We start from the raw sequence: 20,339 nt of genomic DNA on the forward strand, positions 1-20,339 counted from the left end.
AACAAACAAGCTTTTGAACTTACACAGAACTCTTCTTAGGTTCTGAAACACAGATATGAGGCAACTTTAAGACAGATGTTTTGCCACATCTGCAAGTCTTCGTAAGTCACAAATTTAGCCCACGCAAACCCAAGTCCGCCCCCAGAAGCCAAACTACTCCTTTGCCTACCTTGGACCTTGACCTGATCCCAAACTGTTTCCTAGCACAAACTCATTATGCAGTATGTTTGCCAAAACTCACTTTGGCAATGACCCTGCCCTCGCCGCTCCCACGCCCCACAAATAAGCAGCAAATCTAGCCCAGGTTCACAAGCCAAGACCAAGCACTTAACCTAGTCCAGATTCCTTAACGAAAATGCAATTCCTTTACATAAGCCCAAGAACAATAACAACAACAAACAACAACATATCTTATTGATTAGGTATAGCTGTTCACATTAAAGAAAACAGAAAATTGCAGAAAATAATGCAGGTTTAAAGAGCCAATAAGAACTTTGTGGCCTATCATTCCTAAAAAAATATTACAGAATGCTTCTCTTTGCAATAGTATTTCCCCCCCGCCCCGCTCCCTTCTATTACCATTACTAGAAGGATCATTAACTCTTTCAGCTGCTATAGTTTGCAAGACAGAGATTATAAAGCACTGTTTTACAGTAGAAAGCCACTGGATATTTATCCTTTTGAACATGTCTGTTACAATATTTCAAACAGGTATTTGTTTAATTTAAAGCCCTTCTGATTTAACCTACATAGGCCAATCCACACCTGTAAGCATCTCAGAAATAAGGGGTGGGTGAAAACATTATCTAAGTTATTAAACAAGAGACCAGTCAAACTGGATGTCCAACATACATTTCATCCAGCTGTAAGGTACAGACTGATTTCCTCTCTACAGATAGCTATAGATAACTCAAAGTCAACAGACAGGACTGCTATGGATAAAAATTCTTGAGTTCTCAACCACTGTAAAATTTTAAAACAGTAAACTGGAATTGTGGAGCATGTTTACAAACACAATACTAGCAATAAATTGGTTTGCATTAGCAGCTATTCAGTTGATCTTAGTTTTATTCCATAGTGAAAATGTAATGGAGAAAGAATAAGTTTTATTTTTGATGAATATTTTGCATCTAATATTTAAAACTATCAGGATCAGAACATACAAAAAAAAATTCTGCTTAAGCTAAGATTTTATTCTCAAAGGACCTAGTTTGCAACAGTGTACACTTAACTGATTCCATAAAGCAAACACCCATAATTGCCTACTGCGGTGTTTTCTTTCTTTGAAGCAGCTGGGTACTGGTCACTGCTGGAAACAGGCTTCTGGACTAGATAGACCACTAGTTTTGATCCAGTATGGCAGTTCCTATGTTCACGTGGAAACTTGTTTTGTAGTCATCATGAACTTGTGTGTGTGGCATATGCTTCTTATTGATATCGATATTTCAGTGTGGTTTTACTGAGCTATGGTGATCTAGTTTTCTTTAATGTGAGCCACCTTGGATATTTAGAGGACGTCCAACTCCACATGCTTTAAAACACAGCAACCTGAAGCAGGGACACTGCTTTCTCCCTGTGCAGGAGAAAGGAAGCTATTCATATGTAAATACTGCCTAGTGTTATCTCTCATGGCCTGTGTGAGGTGACTTGATTGCTAATGGGCCATGTCTTTGGAGATGAGTTCCATCTGTTGGGGAAGGTCGCCTTAACAGGAGGGGCAGATGTGTGCTTCATGCTCCTTATTGAGGTGGGTCTTGCTTTCAGAATACATAAAGCAATTTTCCAGTCTAATGTTGGTTTGGAAAAAGTTTACAGATGCTAAAATTGGGATTTATGGTAGGGAAGCTATGACCCCTCCTCCAAGATAATTGATAAAAATTGCCATGACTAGTCGCAGCATACTTGATCAAAAGATGCTTTTAGTGAATTGTGTGTGTACACAGACACAAATGATCCCTTCCTACTTTTTTTTTTTTTTTATATAAGTTACTATTGTAATTATGGATATTATTGTTATCCACAGAAATGTTTAATTCTTTTTAGGATGCTGCCACGGTCTTGGTCTCTATAAAAGTCTTGTCACCATTATATCCATATATTCATTGTGTCAAAAAATATTTCCTTTTATCAGTTTTGAATTTGCCACTTCTCAATTTCGTTGCATTTCCCCTTATTCTTGTATAATGAGGAAAAATGAATAGACATTTTTACCTTGTCTGTGTCATTTATTATTGTGTATTTATATGTCCTCTCTGAAGTCAACAGTCTCAATCCTTTTAATTTCTCTTCATATGAGAGGTTTTCCAGATCTGAATCATTTCCATCTTTGAAACTTTCTACCTTCTGTTAGTCTTTTTGTGATGGGGGTTACTAGAACCGAACACTGTATTCTATGTGAAGGCATATCATTGTTTATATGGCATATTTTCCATATTAGTCTTCATCCATTCTTTATGCATCATAACACAGTTTGCATTTTTTACTGCTACTGAACATTGAGCACAAGTCTCAATTGAGCTGTCCACAACAATGCCAAGGTAGTTTTCTCAAGATGATTCAGTTACTTTAGAACCAACTGAGCTGTAAAACTAATTCAAATGATTCCTTCCAATGTCTATTACTTTGCATTTATCAACAATAAATTTCATCTGTCATTGTATGGTCCATTCATCTAATTTGGTTAGGTCTTCCAAAAGTTAGTCTCTTCTGGTTTTGACCAACAATATTGTGTTATCTACATGTTCTGACACCTCACTGCTTGCTTCCTCCACTTTTAAATACATTTAGACACTGGTCCTCATACAGAACCATGTAGCACCCAACTGTTAATCCTCTGTCATGATGAAAACTGACAATTCCTATTTCTATTCTTTATTTTCTACTTCTGATCCATGCCAGCACTACCAGGACTATTGTACTTCACTATTTTAGTAGCCTTCTATGAGGGACTTTGTTAGAGGCCTTGTGAAAAATCTAAACAAGTTATGTTAGCCGATTCTCCTTTTTCCATTATTTTATTAACACACGCAAAGAGTTCTAATAAAGCAGTGAGTGTCCAGGGCTTGGCTCTGTAGTCACACAATCACTTACTGGACCAAACATTAAGTGTACAGCAGAGATTCAGCTCCCAAGTACGTTACCATCAGTGTACTTTGCAGCTCCATTAAAGGGGTTTAAAGTTTATGAAGAGAGGTAAACTCCTATCTTCTCTGTGGATGTGAAATGACTGAGGGATTCTCCTTTTGCTACAACTTGCTAATATGCAGGAGTTGGGGAAAGAAGTGATCTGATAGGTACAAAAGTCAGTCTTCACAAAGAGTGGGGAAGCAAAATAGAGCAGAGATTGCGGAAAGCTTTTCACAGAGACGACACTGGAGTGGTTGGGTTGGCTCCCCTGGAGCATATGGCAGAGTGCCCGCTATTACAATGTGGTAGAGTAGTCACAGAAGATAGTAAACAGGAAGCTACAACACTTCACTGCTCAGAATAGGAACAGCTCCTGGTGTACCAAATAAATGCAGACAGTTATCCTTATCTGATACTGGCACCAATATTTTTAAATTTGGTCCTGCAGACCAGTCATGAAAGGAGGATGGGAGAAGAGTCAGAGTGTCTTGTAAACAAGCAGCAGATTTGCATGCACCGTGTGCGTGCCATGTTTTTAAGGAGTGAAGGGAAGGAGTAATCCTTACAGAACAGAAGACTACAGACAGACAATCAGCAATCCATTTCTTTTATTGTCAAGTATGTATGTGGGAGGTGCCAGTAGGAGCATCCAGAATAAGTCCTGTCATTTTTCCAATTCACAAATATGTAGGAGAGCACATCTGCAAGGCGGCACAATTTTGTAGCCAGATCATGGCAAAAAAAAAAGAAGAAAGAATGCAAAACAGAGTCACACCCAGCAAATCTGTCTTTGTCTACATAGAGTACAGTCCAATGCATGACTAAGGCTATGTCTACACTGGCAGCTGAACGACAAAATTTTGTCTTAAGAAGATGTTAAAAAAAAAAAAAAAAAAAAAAAACACAACCCTGAAAGACAAAAGTTTTGCCGACGACAAGCACCAGTGTGAACAGCGCTTTGTTGGCAGGAGAGCGCTCCTGCCAACAATGCAAACACTGCATATTGGGGGGGGAATTTTTGGCGGCAGGAGAGCCAACAAACAGCAGCTACACTGCACAACTTTTAGCAGCACGGCTGTAGCGACACAGCCATGTCAGTAAAAGCTGTGTAGTGTAGACACAGCCTAAGACTGTGGCAAATGGAACAGGCAGGTGCTGTGATAACCCAACTGATTTAATCTGTTTTAAAGTCACTACAAAAAACTCAGATTAATTAAGAACCATTAGCTGACACTGTGATGATGTTCCTAACAGAGCTGTAGCCCTTGTTTCTTATCAACCACATCTAACTTCCAAAGGAGTGGAAGTAAATACTCGAAGTTCAAATCAAACAAAACAATACACAGACTAAGGGTAACCAAATACATCAATTCAGAATTGCATTTTGTTCCTTCGTGAGACTGGTTCCTATTGCAGACCTCTTCAAATGCTGGAGAAGATGACGTTACTTGTCTTCTGCCTCTTTGAATAAAAGTAGAGTACAGAATGTGCAATTGCATAACTTCCTGGGCAGTATTCTACCCGGTTACAAGACTGAAAATTTGTATCGGAAAATATCAGAAATGCCGGTTAATTGAGCTTTCTGGCTGATAAACTGCAGATAACATAGCATATTTATACACAGCACAAGCCACAACTGGTCCAGTATAAACAGGTAAGAACAATTTAATGATTTAAAGGATAGGGAGATATCTGCTCCAGACCACCCCAGCAGTAAGAGAAGTTAATTACAAGGATGTAGTATCCTCTTTTGAGACAGTGTAATTGAGACAGTGTAATTATAAGTGCTGTAAATTGTAAGGCTGCCACATGTTAACAGTTGTACCCTGGCACTGGCATTTAGAGGAACACATATCAATAACCATTTTTCTTGGCAGTTTTGAACTGTAAGGACAACAAACTTATATCCCCCCACCTCCAAAATAATAACAGCCGAGAGCATTGACTCCTACCCCAAAACTCAGAAACACAGTTGCACCAAGGTCACTTTTCTTGATCCAGCTCTAAATACATGTAGAGAAAGTGACAGACCTACAACTGCACCCAATGTAATTCAGGGTGGAAAAACAGGACACAGCTAACTATTTGCAGTAAATGTAATCACTTTTTCTGTTCTCCAAGTATCCTTGAACAGACTTGGATTTTTACAAATGTATTTGTTATTTCAACCTACTGACCTCTAACAAATTATCATCACCACGACTACTGCGTCATGTATTCATTACTTATCATTCGCTATTTGTACTAAGCTACTGCTTAGTGCTGATTCCACTCTGACTGAAGGACTCCCAAAACCAAGGGAGCTTTCAGGATGATCACATGAACACGTCCAGCATGAATACACATCTGAATACATTTTAATGAGTATTTGTGATGCAGTTACTGCGAAAATCCTTACAAACAAAATTTGCTAATACGAGCATTTATGTAATATGGATAAGAGTGGTTACAAATGCCATTAAAGTTCATTAGCAGTTTTTATTCAACAAAGATATTAAACAATTTTGCAGTACTTATACAGATCTAGCATATATTTCTTTCACAGGACAAATTAATCCACAACTTCCAATGAATTTCAACTTCCAAAAAACTCAGCATTATTGTAGTCTTTTATATTACAGGGCTTGGGGGGGTGGGAAATAGGGCAGGAGGAGGAAGAATGGGGAAGAAGAGGTGGCATGAATTTAATTAACCCTTCACTCCACCTCAAAAATTGTCTCAGGGAATGGCAGAGCGATGCTCATGGACCACAGGAATAAAATCCCAAGCACGCCTGCAAAGCCCTGTTCCAAGCAGATGTTCCATGACCCGAGCTACTTAGAAACACTCAATGTTAATGTCATTTACACTTAATCAAAACCGTGTAGACTATCATGCCAACAAAGAGGTTTGGTTTGAGGCTCTGGGCCTTCCCTCCTGTCTTTGGGTGAGAATCCACCCACCCCCTACAGGCAACATCGCCCATCCTCTCCACTATCTCTGCCCCTCACCCAAGGAGCGGGGCAGACACAAGCCTCTAAGTTTTGTGTCTTTCTAAACCAGGAACCTGAGCCAAGAATCCCCGCCGCCAGCCGAGGGAGGGAGGGACGGAGCACCCAGCCAGGGCTCATCAGGAGGCACCACAAGCCTGGGTCGCCAACCACAAGGCACTGTAACACACCCCAGACTGGAGTGACCCCACCCCTCTGCCCCCTCAGGACCGGGACCCCTTTCGCTCTCCACGCCCCCCAGTCGGGGCACTTTTCTCCCGTCCCCACCTAGACCCCTCTCGCTCCCCACGCTGGGGTACCGACCCCCGGCCGCTCTCGCTCCCCACGCCCCCCAGGCCAGGGCACCTTTTCCCCTGGCCCCGCCCGGCCGCTCTCACTCCCTCCGGCCCCCAGGCCAGAGCACCTTTGCCCCCGGCCTCCTCGCTCCCACCCTGGGCCTCACCAATGAGGACGCGCAGGTGCTTGAGGCGGGTGAGCGGGTCCTTGCGACTGTCCAGCACCTTCTGCGTGGATTTCCGCACATCCCCGTGCGGCTTCTTGGAGAACATCCCGCCGGACCCCCCGACCCGGCAATCGAGCCCCGCTCCCCGCTCTCAACAGGCGGACAGCGGCCTCCGGATCCGCCCGCACCAGGCCCCCTACATAGCAAACAGCAGCAGCACCGCCTCCTCCGGCTGCGACACGGCGGGGGAGGGGGAGTGGCGCGGAGGCAGGGCCTAAGCTCCCCCCACAGCTCTAGTAGTTCCGTCGCTTCACGACAACCGTCAGGCACACCCCTGGAGTTCCCGTAGCAACCGCGCCGTGACGTCACAGAGGGGCTGATGTTCCAAGCACACGTTGAGGCGGAAGGTTGACTTCTGGCTTAGGGGGAAGCGCCCAGGGTGATGGCAAAGGGGTGGGGCTTGGGGAAGCGCGTGGGGAGCGTAGTGCACAGGACTGAGCTGGGTCAGTAGCAGGAGAAGAAGGATCCGTGGGCTGATTGGGGTGTCACAGCAGGCACTGGAGCCAATGGAGAGTGACCCCAGCCCTGGGATAACCCTCACCAAGAGAGTCAGGAAATAAAGTTTCAATTTCTTGCTAACACTTCTCTGTGTCACCTTCTTATGATCAGTAGCAAAATAATTTTTTTTTTTGACTCTACAGCTACCAGGTGCAAGGAGGGAAGACATTTGATATAAGGACTCAATGCTGAGTCTCCTTCAGGACATCAAAATGACAATAGCCAGAGAAGGAAAATATCAATATTCCAAATATTGAAAAAGTCCCCAAAAGTTGATGCTGGCAGTATAGCCAACACCTGGCATTCAAAAATCATAAGTTACCCGCCAACATTAAGTTTGACTTAAAAGCCATGAATCATAAAATAATATTTCCTTCCCCCTTCATTTTTTGTCTTTTCATTTGACTTCTGGTGCATTTAGGGTTTGTGTTTTCAAGCATTTTTCTGCAACCGTGAGTAAAGCTGTGATTTTGACAGAGAGCTCATGATGTTCACAGTAATATAAATTGGAATAAAGTCTATAAGAAGTCTGTCCTGCACTCACTCTGCAGTGGCAGTTGCTGTCCTGCAAGGCTAGTCTCAGCTCACCACTCTAGATGTTGTGACCTAGCGCAGGCCTATCCCTCCTCTGTAGATGGAGGCAAAAGCCACAGACACATCAAACCTGAGTGCAATCTTGTGTGCCAGGTTGCAATGCCCAGAGAGCAGGGAACTAGACAGAGCACCACAGTACATGCATCTCTGCTGTGGTGTGGGTGCAGGGTGGACTCTCATCTCCCCTTTTGTGACTTAACAGTCTTTTCCTCACACCTCTGCCATGAAATTTACTAAAAATTTATGTGCCAAAATCATAGCCTTAAGTATGAATGCTAAAAGGTTACTTTTTTTTAAATGAAAGCTGAGGTTCTCTGGTGATAATGTGATCCCAGCAGCTGGAGCTTTAAGAAATATACCAACTCTTTGCAAGATTCATAGTAAAATTGCAAGAATTGGCAACATTATCTTGCGGCTATAATAAAAGAATACATTTCATTATAACACAATAACTTGGACACTGAAGGTTGATTCTTTAATATTAAATATATATTACTTAATAAGAATAATGTATCCAATCAGCTTGCAGTGCAAGATTTATGATATCCTTAACAATTTGTTTCTTTATTTTTAAGTGCTTGGTTTTCTAAATTGTGTGACAAGTAAATGCATTTTGTAATTCCACAACCTTAATTTTTTTAAATAATATTTTTGTTTTGAGAATTTGCCAGGCCTTTTCTTTTATTTTTAAGTAACTAAAATGAAGCCCCTGGCTTGATCAAGGTGCCTCAGGCTTTAAGGCTGAGGTGGAGGTAGGGGAACACAGGCCCTCCCACTCCACCAGGTCCCAGCCCAGGGCCCCTTGTAAGTCAACTCTTGGGTAGGGGGCCTCCCAGCAAGGAGACTACATTCACTGCACTGAGCTACTTCCTATTGCCATCCCTTCATTGTGAGGCATGGCAGTGGTGACTTATCTCTAATAGTATCCCCTCATGGCCACTGGGTGGCATCCTGTTGTGGTCCCAGGTTCCTCTGGGCAGGGCAGCCATGTGTTTGGCAGGGTCAGAACTTGACACGGTCTCTGTTCTTTGGTTACACAGTTCTGTCTTAGGCTGGGTGCTCCTAAGCCTCTTCCTCTGGCCAGGGAGATGGTGCTTGTCACAGATGCTGGCTTCCTCCTTGCCCCAAGGGTGTTCAATCCCAGCTCTGCCCAAGGTCCTGCCCCCCCACTCCACCCCTTCCCCAAGGTCCCACTACCTGCCTGCCCCCTCCCCCGAGCATGCCTGTCCCCACTACTCCCTCCTCACCAGTCAGCCCCAAAGTGAGCCAGGTTCCCCTCTTTTCTCTCCCCTCCTGGCCTGGCATTGGCTCCTGGTATAAGAGGACAGGGCTAGCTGGGCCCAAAGGTTCTCTTTAACCCCTTCCATGCTGTGGGCTGTTTCTCTGATTCATCACAGGGATATATAACCAAATTATTAGAGTAAGGACGGAGTGATGCTGGCCAAGCTAATGATGACTCCTGCAGAGCCATGCTTCATTCAAAGCACAACTGGCAAGATATGCCTGTTCATTATGTAGCTAAGGCTGTGATCTTACAAACATGTAAGCACATGGGGTGGGATTTATGAAGGGACATAGGTGTTGCAGTGCTGAGTGTCACAACACTTAGCAAACCACAGGAACAACACTGCAATCCACAAAACTGTTAGACACCTAGCCTTCCTATACAATGAATAGGGAGAGATAGGCACCTCAGAACAGGATCTACAAAGCCAGCATGCTAGGCCCAGAGCTGCCTAAACTAGTCAATGGGAGATGCTGACTACAAAGGTGTATGCTAAGTTCCACTTCCCTCTCAGAGATAGTGCCCAAGTCTGGTCTGCAGGGAGGCACTTGTCTCTTCTTGTGATCCACAAAGAGGAACCCCCTTCCTGGAAAGTCAGAGAGCTTAGATGCCTAAGGCACTTCTTGAGGGAATACTTTAGGTACCTGCCTCCCACTTTAGAAAATAGACTGAAGCAGTGGAGGTGCCTATCTTATAACTTTTAGCCCAGTAGTTAGAGTAGTGATTGCCTGGGATGTGGGAGATTCAGGTTCAATTCTCCCCTCTCTGCCAGATGGGGAGAAAGAATTTAGACAGGAGTCTCCTACCTTGAACCATAGGATGTTCAGATGCAGGGCTCCCTCAGTCTCTCCTGGTGAAGCTGTTTCACATTGGATAAAATGAAAGAGTGATTGGAGCAAGGGGACTGGACACTGGCATCCCTGCCTCCCAAATGAGTCCCCTAAAAACTGGACCACAGAATCATTCCCACTCTTTCTCTCTCTCTGACCCAATAACTGTTCCATTCTGGATAAATACTTAAATAGTCATTGGGCCAGAGACAGACAGCATGTGAGAATGGCTCTGTGATCCAGTGGTTAGGGAACCCAGGTGGGATACCCTGGGTCCAGTCTCCCTCTGCTCAGGGGCAGATCAATTATATAGATTTTATTAGGATCAGGGTCACAGTTTTTTCCTAGCTCAGTGTAAAAAGCTTTATAAAAACATGAAAATGTTAAAATCATATACATTTTTGAAGGGCTTTACCTCAGGAACACTTGGACCAAATGGCCACAAATTTACACCACTATATAATTCTGCCTTCAACCAGCATAACAATTTTCAGGAAAATCTGACTTTGCATGTGGTGTATCAGGGACCCCCTGATGCGCTGAAACTACCTCTGAGCCCGTTTTCCTTGCCAGCTTGACTTCCAGAACCCTGTCTTGTTGAGCCAGACATGCTACTCCGCTCTAACACAGACCCAGGGTCTGAACCATGTCCTCAAAGCTGCAAGCTTTAACTGAAAACCACTCAGCAGGTACTCCTGTCTCCAGCACCCAGACACCCAGTTCCCAATGGGATCCAAACCCCAAATAAATCCATTTTACTCTGTATAAAGCTTATATAGGTAAACATAAATTGTTCACCCTCTATAACACTGATAGAGAGATATGCACAGCTGTTTGCTCCCACAGGTATTAATCACTTACTTTGGGTTTAATAATAAAAAAAGGGATTTTATTAAGTATAAAAAGTAGGATTTAAGTGGTTTCAAGTAATAACAGACAGAACAAAGTAAGTCACCAAGTAAAATAAAGCAAAACCACACAAGTCTAAGCCAAATACATTAAGAAACTGAATATACCCTCAGAGATGTTCCAATAAGCTTCTTTCACAGAGTAGACTCCTTCTTAGTCTGGGCCCAATCCTTTCCTAGTACAGTTCTTATTAGTTCCCGCTCAAGTGGTACATAGGGAATTTCTTATGGCTGCCGACTCCTTTGTTCTGTTCCACCCCCTTTTATAACTTTGGCACAAGGCAGGAATCCTTTGTCTCTCTCTGGGTTCCCACCCTTCTTTCTAAATGGAAAAGCATCAGGTTTAAGATGGATTCCAGTACCAGGTGACATGGTCACTGTAAGACCTCATTCTCCATTCTTTCAGGGTTGGCCTGCACCTACCCAGGAAGGTTTGCAAGTAAACAAAGCCAGTTACAACCAATTTTCCTGGTTAATGGGAGCCATCAAGATTCCAAGCCACCATTAATGGCCCACACTTTGCATAGTTACAATAGGACTTCAGAGTAATACTTTGTATTTCTAGCTTCAGATACAATAATGATACATTCATACAAATAGGATGAACACACTCAGTAGATTATAAATTTTGTAATGATACCTTACCAGAGACCTTTTGCATAAAGCATATTCCAGTTACATTATATTCACACTCATAAGCATATTTCCATAAACATATGGAATGCAACATCACATATGGATTTTAGAGCACTTTAAAGAATCAGTTCTAAACAGAAAGTTCCACTCAAGCTTAACAATGATGTGACTAAGGCTATTCCATAACTGGGTCTGATATTGCTCTCACTGAAATCAATTGCAAAAAACTCCTATTAGCATCACTGGGAGCAAAACTGGACACCAACAAAAACGTTGCTTTAACACAGAATGGTTACCACACCTCTACATAATCTCAGTATCTGACTGCATAACTATAGAACATATATAACTATTTTTCTCATTATCATCAGTAAACATGGTAAAGAACAGGTAGCCGGTGAATAGATATTGTTCCTGGGGTGATGCAGCCTTGCAAAGTTGTCATGAAATTGTAACAGGACCTAAGAAATAACATATAGTCTATCATACACTGATCTTCTCAACATCTGTGGTGTGAGTATACAGTATTGGATCTATCTGACCTAGATTAGAGACGTTATCTTTCATATTTTTACATGTACTTTAGAGCTGTGATTCTTCTGGCACTCTGCAATCATCACCATCATCTTCTTGTGAATTGCATGAGTCATGAATACACTCACAAACCATCAAACTCACATTTTCTAGTTATCAGGTGACAGCCATCACTATAAAAAATATTACCCTATTCTATAGTAATAGCTCCAAACTCCAATACTGTATTGTTATAGTAAGGTATACTTGCTTTTATTTTCTTTACAGGGATGTAATTGGAGAACTAATGGAGGATAGGAGAGATAGAAGAGAACAGGAAAAGGGCAAATATATAATACCTATCTATAAAAGGGGAAATAAGGACTTCTTAGGGAATTATATAGACCAGTCAGCTTAACTTTAGTACCTGGAAAGATAATTAAACAAATAATCAATCAATCAGTTTGAAAGTAAGGTGATAAGTAACAGTCAACATGGATTTGTCAAGAATAAATCACATCAAACCAACCTAATATCCATCTTTGACAAACAGGGATGGGAGGAAGCAGTAGATGTGATATATCTTGAATTTAGTAAGGCTGTTGATAGTCTCATATGAGCTTTTCAGAAATAAATTAGAGAAATAAAGTCTAGATGAATCTGCTATAAGGTGAGTACACAACTTTTGGAAAAGCAAAATCAAGGAGTAATTACCATGATTCACAATCAAGCTGGAAGGACATATTGGTTGAGGTCTCGCAGAGATCTGTCCTGGGTGTTGTTCTATTCAATATCTTCATCATTTGTTTGGATAATAACATAGAAAGTACACCTATAAAGTTTGTAAATGATACCAAACTGGGAGAGATTGCAACTGCTTTGGAGGACAGGATCAAAATTCAAAATGATCTGGTCAAATTGGAGAAATGGTCTGAAATCAATATGATGAAATTCAATAAGGACAAATGCAAAGTACTACACTTAGAAATAATCAATTGCACAAATACACAGTGGGAAATGACTGCCCAGGAAGGAGGACTGCAGAAAAGGTTCTGGGCGTTATAGAGGATCACAAACTAAATATAAGTGAACAGTGTAACACTGTTCCAAAAAAAGTGAACATCATTCCGGAATGTGTTAACAGGAGTGTTGTAAACAAGACACGAGAAGTAATTCTTCCATGCTACTCTGTACGGATCATGCCTCAGCTGGAGTATCGTGTCCAATTTTGGGTGCCACATTTCAAGAAAGATGTGGATAAATTGGAGAAAGTCCAGAGGAAAGCAATAAAAATGATTAAAAGTCTACAAAATATGACCTCTGAGGAAAGACAGAAAACATTGGGTTTGTTTAGTCTGGAGAAGAGAAGATTGAGAGGGGACAGGATAACAATTTTCAATTACATAAAAGGTTGTTACAAAGAGGAGGGATAAAAATTGTTCTCATTACTTCTGAGGACAGGACAAGAAGTTATGGGCTTAAATGGCAGCAAGGGAGATTTGGGTTAGACATTAGGAAAAGCTTTCTAACTGTAGCGGTAAACTAAAAAGTTTTAGTATTTGTTAGTATTTGTTATATGACAGCACTACGATTGAAATCAATATAGTACCTTTCATTTCAACCTGGTAAATGTCTACCAAGAGATTTAAAATTAGCAAAATAAGTAAAGACATTAACTATTAAAATTAATTAATTTACTATAAGTGGGACTTGGCATGGCGTATTGCAACCCTCACTTCCACGTTGCTGTAGGTGGCAAGGCTGGTCTGAGTGCCCAGAGAGCACGGCTGCAGAGCCTGCCTTACAAAGATGCGAGTCCTGCCATGTGTGGGACACACACACTCCCTGCCAAGGACTACCCCTACATATACCCAGCCCCCTAGCCAGGGACTGCACCTCAGCCCCTCCTCAGACTGCCCCCTCCGCCAGGGAATGCACCCCATCATCCAACTCCCCTGGAACTGTCCCCACAGCATCCAGACCTACCCCCAGCACTAGGCTGGCACACATGCTTGCCCTGCAGGGAAAGGGTGCCCTGTCCTGGGCAGAAAGGACCCCCCAGGGATTGCTCCCCATGCACCCAGACCCCCACCTAGGGACTGCCCCCCGGCAACTTCTCCCAGTGCCCAGCCCCCACAATGACTGCCCCTCAGTACTCAACTCCCCTCTCATCTAGGGACTGTGCTCCAGTATCTAGCCCCCCATCCAGGGACTGCCACCAGCTACTAGTCCCTCCCACTTAGGGTCCTTCTCCCATGCACAGGCTGCATCCCCCTCCCCATCGCCCTAGCCTCCTCCTGCATCCTCTCCCCATGCACCAGCCTCCTGAACCCCCCCCCCCCCCTCAGCCCTAGTCCTCTGTAGCGCCCTCCCTACACCTGCTAGTCTCCTACTGTGGTTGCAGGTAGCTTAGCCAGGCAGTGTGCCTTGCCTGCCTGCTGCTGCGGTCCTAGTGCTGGGGGGTGCGCTCCAGCCAGGCAGTGTGCCTTGCCTGCCTGCTGCTGTGATCCTGTGGCGTGGAGGGGTGCTGAGCACTCATACCTCCTGGCAATGCTTCTGGGCCCGATCCTGCCAGGGTGGGGGCTGATGTAACTGGGTCCAATCCTGCCAGGAGCACTGATGCTCGGACTCATCCTGCATCGCCCCATTTTTGCACCACCACCTCTGCGACCGGGGCACGTGCCCCATCTGCTGTGCCCTAGTTATGATCTTGAGGATGTCAAGTGGGCCACAGCTGTGTGCTAACTGGGCTGCAGGTTGAGAACACTGGGTTAGACAAACACCTGTAAGGGATGGCCTAAATAATACTTAGTTCTGCTTCAGTGCAGGGGACTGGACTAGATGACCTAGTGAGGTCTCTTTCAGTCCTACTTTTCTATGATTGTACATATAAAACTGGAAGCACCACAGAAACGCCTTCTCAACTTTGCAGCACTCAACATGTACAGGTATATTTCTTCTCCTACTTTCTGAGGTTGGCAATGGAAATATTTTCCATTTGATCCTTTGTAATTTTTTTTAGGCCACAAAGCTTGTTCTTCCCATAGAGGTGGTTTAACTCCCCTTAACCAAAATCATTTAATTAGTAATACTCCAAAATACTGCAGTAACAGTTTTTTAAGATGTAGAGTCCTGGAGCATTACTGTGATATGTTTTTATTAATAAGCCAGGATGGGTAACTAATCAGCCCCTGGATACATGGTCTTTGATACTATAATGCCCCATACTGACCCCAGTCAAGACTTGCTGGTGTAGGCTGCTGGACTGGCAGCAGTTGGGTTAGTCTTGCGGGAGAAGACAATGCATCGTGTATAAGGGGGAATATTTAAAAAGCAAGAATGATTTAGGTAAGGCATCACTAACAATGCAACAGGGGACCCAATTACGGGGTTTTTAGGTTCTGTAGCAGTTGACTGCTCCTGGTTGAGAGGATGAGCTGCTTTCAGAGATCCCATTGGGGGACTAGAGAAGCTGAAGATTTCTAATTACAAAGCAAAAAAATGTAGTTTTTCATGGTGTTTTGTAACCATTAATAAGTATTTTATGTAGACCTTGTCTTCGCTAGGAGGGTTTTGCCAGTTTTGCCAAAGGATATACAGACAAGACAAGTACTAAGCGACCCAGAAGATGGTTGTATTTTTTTCTTTTGTGTTTGTTATTTTTCCTTGTCCTCATCATATGAGAATGAGTAACTGATTTATATGGCCCAGTGTTTTTGGGCCTCATTAATATATGTAATAATTTACATTCTATGACAGGTCTTTCTAACTACAGTTTAATAAAACAGCTGTTAGTAAGTCTGTCTCATATTTAAATCTCAGTTTTCTATTCACTACCCATCCCACTAGCCACCTCCTTGTGATTCAGCTGTGGTTTGAAATTCCCAGTTTGAGAACCCCTGTAATACTCCAGTTGATGTTAAACACTTCATGCGGTATCTTTGAATACATCCCAATCTCATCTAAGGAAACATTCATGGTGTCATATCCAACTTTCAGTCCACACCGTAAGTGACTAGAGAAATTTTGTGTTGTGGATTCTTACGTGGACCCAGTTACAAAACTCTTTTGAAGACTTCTTTTATTAGTGTTTATTCTGAAAGTAGGGGGGGGGGAAGTCTATTATACAGTTATGAGATCTGACTGTGCAACATGTTTCTCTGCTATGTATAAAAAGATATAAGCTAGTCATTAGTTCACAATTTTGTGGTTAATGATTTTAAAGAGCTATGAAATACATAATTGCTAATATGGCTAAAGGAGCAGCACTCCACATTAAGGTAAATACTGTAGGTGAAGGTGAGTTACAATTTATTCATAATTATTAATTAATAATTTAACCAAGAACCTGGAAGGCTTGTCCAAGGCTGGTTTTGTCAGGAGGAGGGAAGCCAATGAAACTCTTGGGTCTGATTATCCCTACAGATGCAACTCATCCCCTATGGAAAAGTTGCATGCATGCATTTGTGGAAAAAAATACAGACCTCTTATATGTTTAATGGCAAACATAAAACATTATAGTCAGGGAAGGGAGAATAGACAGCTCCTTGCTCCCCTCCCTGCGTCTCATCTGCCTAAAAAGTTTTGTCCTCTGAAGCCCTCTTAAGAGCTTAAAGGTTTCAGTCATCTGCTTCCCCCCTGTGCTCTCCTTCCTTGCTATCTTTGCTGCTTCCTTCCCATGGGGTTTATCAGCTTTGAGCAAAACCACCGGGACGCCTCCATTTTTCAAATTTCTCTTAGCTGAACCCCAGATTGGAAACTGGAGAGATTTAGTCCTATGGTAAATGGTTCAGCCTAGGGTGAACCATAAATGTTTGTGGTGTGTCCGGACCAAGGTACAAATGTTTTAGCTAATTTGAGGTAAATGGTAATCGAGTAATTTCAGTTAAAAGACAAAACAAAAAACTTCTAAGCATTTTGGAGAATTGCTGTGTGAAGTGACACTGAAGCTCAGTATTCAGATGTAGGGTTCTGATGTCTAGGCCAGGAGGTACTGCTGTGACCATTCACCCAATGTCAACCAGCCAGCCTGTCCATCCATCCCTCCCTCCCCTGACCCATCTCATGCTGCAAGGCTGACAGGAGGAGATGGAACCAGCTCTGGCATGTATTCCTAGCTCTAACTCATAAACTAACCACCAAGGAGCCTTTCAATTCGATCAGCACCCTTGGCGCCAGAGGGATTGCAGGGGAGGGTGGGAATTAACCACCTCTACCTGCCCAACCTTAACCCCTGTGCTCATCACAAGCCTGGCACCTCCCCTATTTAACCCACGGCTATGAAACTACAGTCCCCTCCAAACGAACTACAATTACCGAGATGCTTTGCACAACGGTCTACGACCCTTGCTGAGTTTGGCGAGGGAGCCGCCCACTCGGCCCGGTATCCACCAATAAGCGGCGAGAAGGGCCATGCGGCAGGGGCTTGGGTTGCGTTGTGGCGCGTGCGGGAATGGCGCGGTTTTATTGAGGGGCGGGCAGGAGGAGGAGCAGCCGGTGGCGGCGGAGGAGGGGCGGGTGGTCCCGTGGCTCGGCGGCATCTCTGGGGAGGATGCCGGTCCATTCCCGGGAGAAGAAGGAGAACAACCACGATGAGATGGAGGTGGATTACGGGGAGAACGAGGGAAGCTCCTCGGAGGAGGAGGACACCGAGAGCTCGTCCGTGTCCGAGGAGGGGGACAGCTCAGGTAACTGGGGAGGGGGTCCGCGGGCGGGGGCACCAGGGGCCGCTTGCAAATGCCAGGGAAGGGCGGCCGCCTGCGCAGTTATACTGCGCGGGGGGGGACCGTTAACGCCTTCCCCGGCTGTGGGGGCCGCAGTCCGCCCCAGCCCCCGCAAGGCAGCATCTGACCCCGCCCCTCCGCCTCTGACCACACCCCCCCTTCAGCCCGCTCCCTTGCCCCAGCACGGCAGGATCTGCACCTTTCTACCTTGTGCGGCAGTATCTGAATTCCCTTCTTCTTGGCCAGGGGTGACAGCCCACACCCTTCCCTGCTGGGCAACTTGTGACCCCCCGCCTCTTTACGGGGGTACGGCCTGCTCCCTCTGCATGGCAGCTTGTGGACACAGACCCTCCTCCGTTGCCTGGCACGTTCTGAGCCTCCTCTTTCCAAGGGGATATGTCTCACTCCTTGTTCATGGCAGCTTTTTGCTTTACCCCATGGATCCACAGCCCGTGCCACCACACTCCCTCTGCATGTCAGTTTCTTCTTGCTCTCTTTGCCCATCTGGTAGTTTCTCCTTTTGTGACCTAGGGGGCACATCCTTTCTCACCTTCCCCTACGTGGAAGATTTCATCCTGCTCCCTTCTTGCATGGCATCTTCTCCTTATCTCTCTTTCTTGACTTGAGTTACTATTTTTCCTCCCCATACACAGCATTGTAGCATCTTGTCCCTTTCCAGGAGTGTGGCATTCAGTTGCTAACTCTTACAAGACAATATTATGCATCTCAAATTAGGCTTTTTAAATAAACTATGGGTGTTTAAAGAAACTGCAGAACATTTCTTATCAAAAGTTCCATAGAAAAGACTTTTCAAGGAATAAATATGATTTTTAAAATACCACATATCACTTTCAAGAAATTACCTGTTGGTAGTGTTGTTGGCCCAGGATATGAGATGCACAAGGTAGGTGAGGTAATATCTTTTATTGGACCAACTTCTGTTGGTGGACAGTACAGTCCTTCCAGTAACACATCTCTTCTTCAGATTAGGGGAAGGACATCAGAGGGTCTGAACTAAATGCAGGTTGGGACAGACTGTCAAGCAGGGATCTCAAACTCAATTTACTTTAGTGCCAGTGCCACTCCTCAAAGCCCCCCAGCAGGCCGATAATGTCATTGAATATGATGTTCAGAAAAGAACACGTTTATATTGTGTTTTTTATTTTGAATGTCTTAGAAATAATAAAACTGTCATACAACTTTATATGATTCTTTGCTGGCCAGAGCGTATTTAGTGTTTCCCAGACACCTGGCTATGCTTCAGTTCTGTCAGTTTGTTGATGTTTGGCATCAGTGACTGAGCAGCTGAAACCTTCAGGATTGCAGCAAGGTGTGCATCAGATAGTTGTGCTTGGTATTTTGACTTGTTTATAGTGGAAAAAAGTGATGCTGCCTCCATGACTGACTCTGTCCGGCAACTACTAATGGTATCTCTGTCCCTCTCCCCCAGCCAATGGATTTGCAGCGGGTGGCATCTGCAGCAGACATTGCTGGCAGTGTGGCTGCATGCATCTCTCCTCCTGAGGGCTGCAGTGGGGAGGTTCTTGGGCTGCAGATGGACCATGGGCTGGGACTTGGAGACCCCTGTTGTTGAGCATAAGGGTTAATGAATAATATATACCTTCCACCAAGTTGGTCTAATAAGAATTACCTTAGTGTCAATATTAATGTGGTTGTAATCTCAGTTGAAGCTACTACTCCACTACCTCATGTGACAAAGTTCCTCCTCCACCTTGGTGGGTCCTGCGCTTATTGACAGATTTGTTCACCTCAGTGATCTTCCCTTCTTGTGGAACCCACAGTCTGTCTAGGTCACTCCTCCTGATGTCTATCGAGTTGGGAGTGGGTTGGGAACCCGGGCCCCCTCTATCCGGGTTCCAGCTAGGCCCTGTGGAATGCAGCGTCTGATAGTGCTCTGTAAAGCAGCAGACAGCTACAATCCCTGGGCTATTTCCATGGCCTCCTCCAAACTTCTTTTCCTCACCAGCAGACCTTCCCTGGTGGCCTGATAACGCTTGTTTCCTTCACATCCTTCCAGCAGTACACTCTGCTTCACTCCTCAGCTCTTAGCTCCAGCTCCTCACAGCATGCTCTCGTACTATCGCTGCTGATGCGATGTAGCACCTTTTTTAAACACAGGTGCCGCTGATTATCTTGCCTTTGATTGGCTGGTGTTCTAATTAAATAGATCTATTTCTACTGCCTTCGTAGAAAGATCTTAATTGGCTCCAGGTGCATTGATTAACCTGAGAGACTGATGCCAATTGATTACCAGGGTACTAGGGTATTTTTAGCTGGGGAACATCTGTTTCATACGTTTACTGTAGCCTCTGCCTTGCCTCACATTCCCACCCCTCTGCTCAACACCAGTAGGGTGGCAACCTGGAACCCAGGCGTATGCTCGTGAAGCCATCAGCTTGCCGTATGGGGTGGATCAAGCCCAGGCGTAATGCGGAACTAAATGGTTGGCGGACCAAGAACATCCTGGTACCTTGCATTCTTTCTTTACTCTCTGCACCCCTGAGGTGCATGTCAGCACAAGATAAACGCCGACCTAGAGTAATAACGCGTTCTCTGGCCTCATTTGACAGCAAGCTTCTCTTCTCGACTACGCATTACTTCTTTCTCTTGGGAGCCTTTCTTGGTGGTAGAGTCGCGGTTTTCTTCTTCTCAATCATTTTCGACAGAACACTTCCCAACCCCACCTCGAGCATCTGTTGCAAAAAAATTCTGG

The 20,339-nt window shown here is 44.2% G+C and overlaps 2 protein-coding genes across 6 annotated transcripts in view; one reads left to right on the forward strand and one right to left on the reverse strand.

Moving 5' to 3' along the window:
• RALGAPA1 (Ral GTPase activating protein catalytic subunit alpha 1) overlaps positions 1 to 6,819 on the reverse strand; it is a 265,890-nt gene extending 259,071 nt beyond the window's left edge. For all 5 annotated transcript variants that reach the window (XM_075065524.1, XM_075065523.1, XM_075065522.1 and 2 more), the window contains exon 1: positions 6,559 to 6,819. In XM_075065524.1, the coding sequence (XP_074921625.1) occupies positions 6,559 to 6,664 (106 nt within the window). In that variant the 5' untranslated portion in view covers positions 6,665 to 6,819. The remainder of the gene's footprint in view (positions 1 to 6,558) is intronic.
• A 10,488-nt stretch (positions 6,820 to 17,307) lies between these two features.
• BRMS1L (BRMS1 like transcriptional repressor) overlaps positions 17,308 to 20,339 on the forward strand; it is a 59,961-nt gene continuing 56,929 nt past the window's right edge. Inside the window, exon 1 of the mRNA XM_032762833.2 lies at positions 17,308 to 17,569. Within this exon, the coding sequence (XP_032618724.1) occupies positions 17,434 to 17,569 (136 nt within the window). The 5' untranslated portion in view covers positions 17,308 to 17,433. The remainder of the gene's footprint in view (positions 17,570 to 20,339) is intronic.

The sequence above is a fragment of the Chelonoidis abingdonii genome, chromosome 4, assembly GCF_003597395.2.
Source record: "Chelonoidis abingdonii isolate Lonesome George chromosome 4, CheloAbing_2.0, whole genome shotgun sequence".
Lineage (NCBI taxonomy): Eukaryota > Metazoa > Chordata > Testudines > Testudinidae > Chelonoidis > Chelonoidis abingdonii.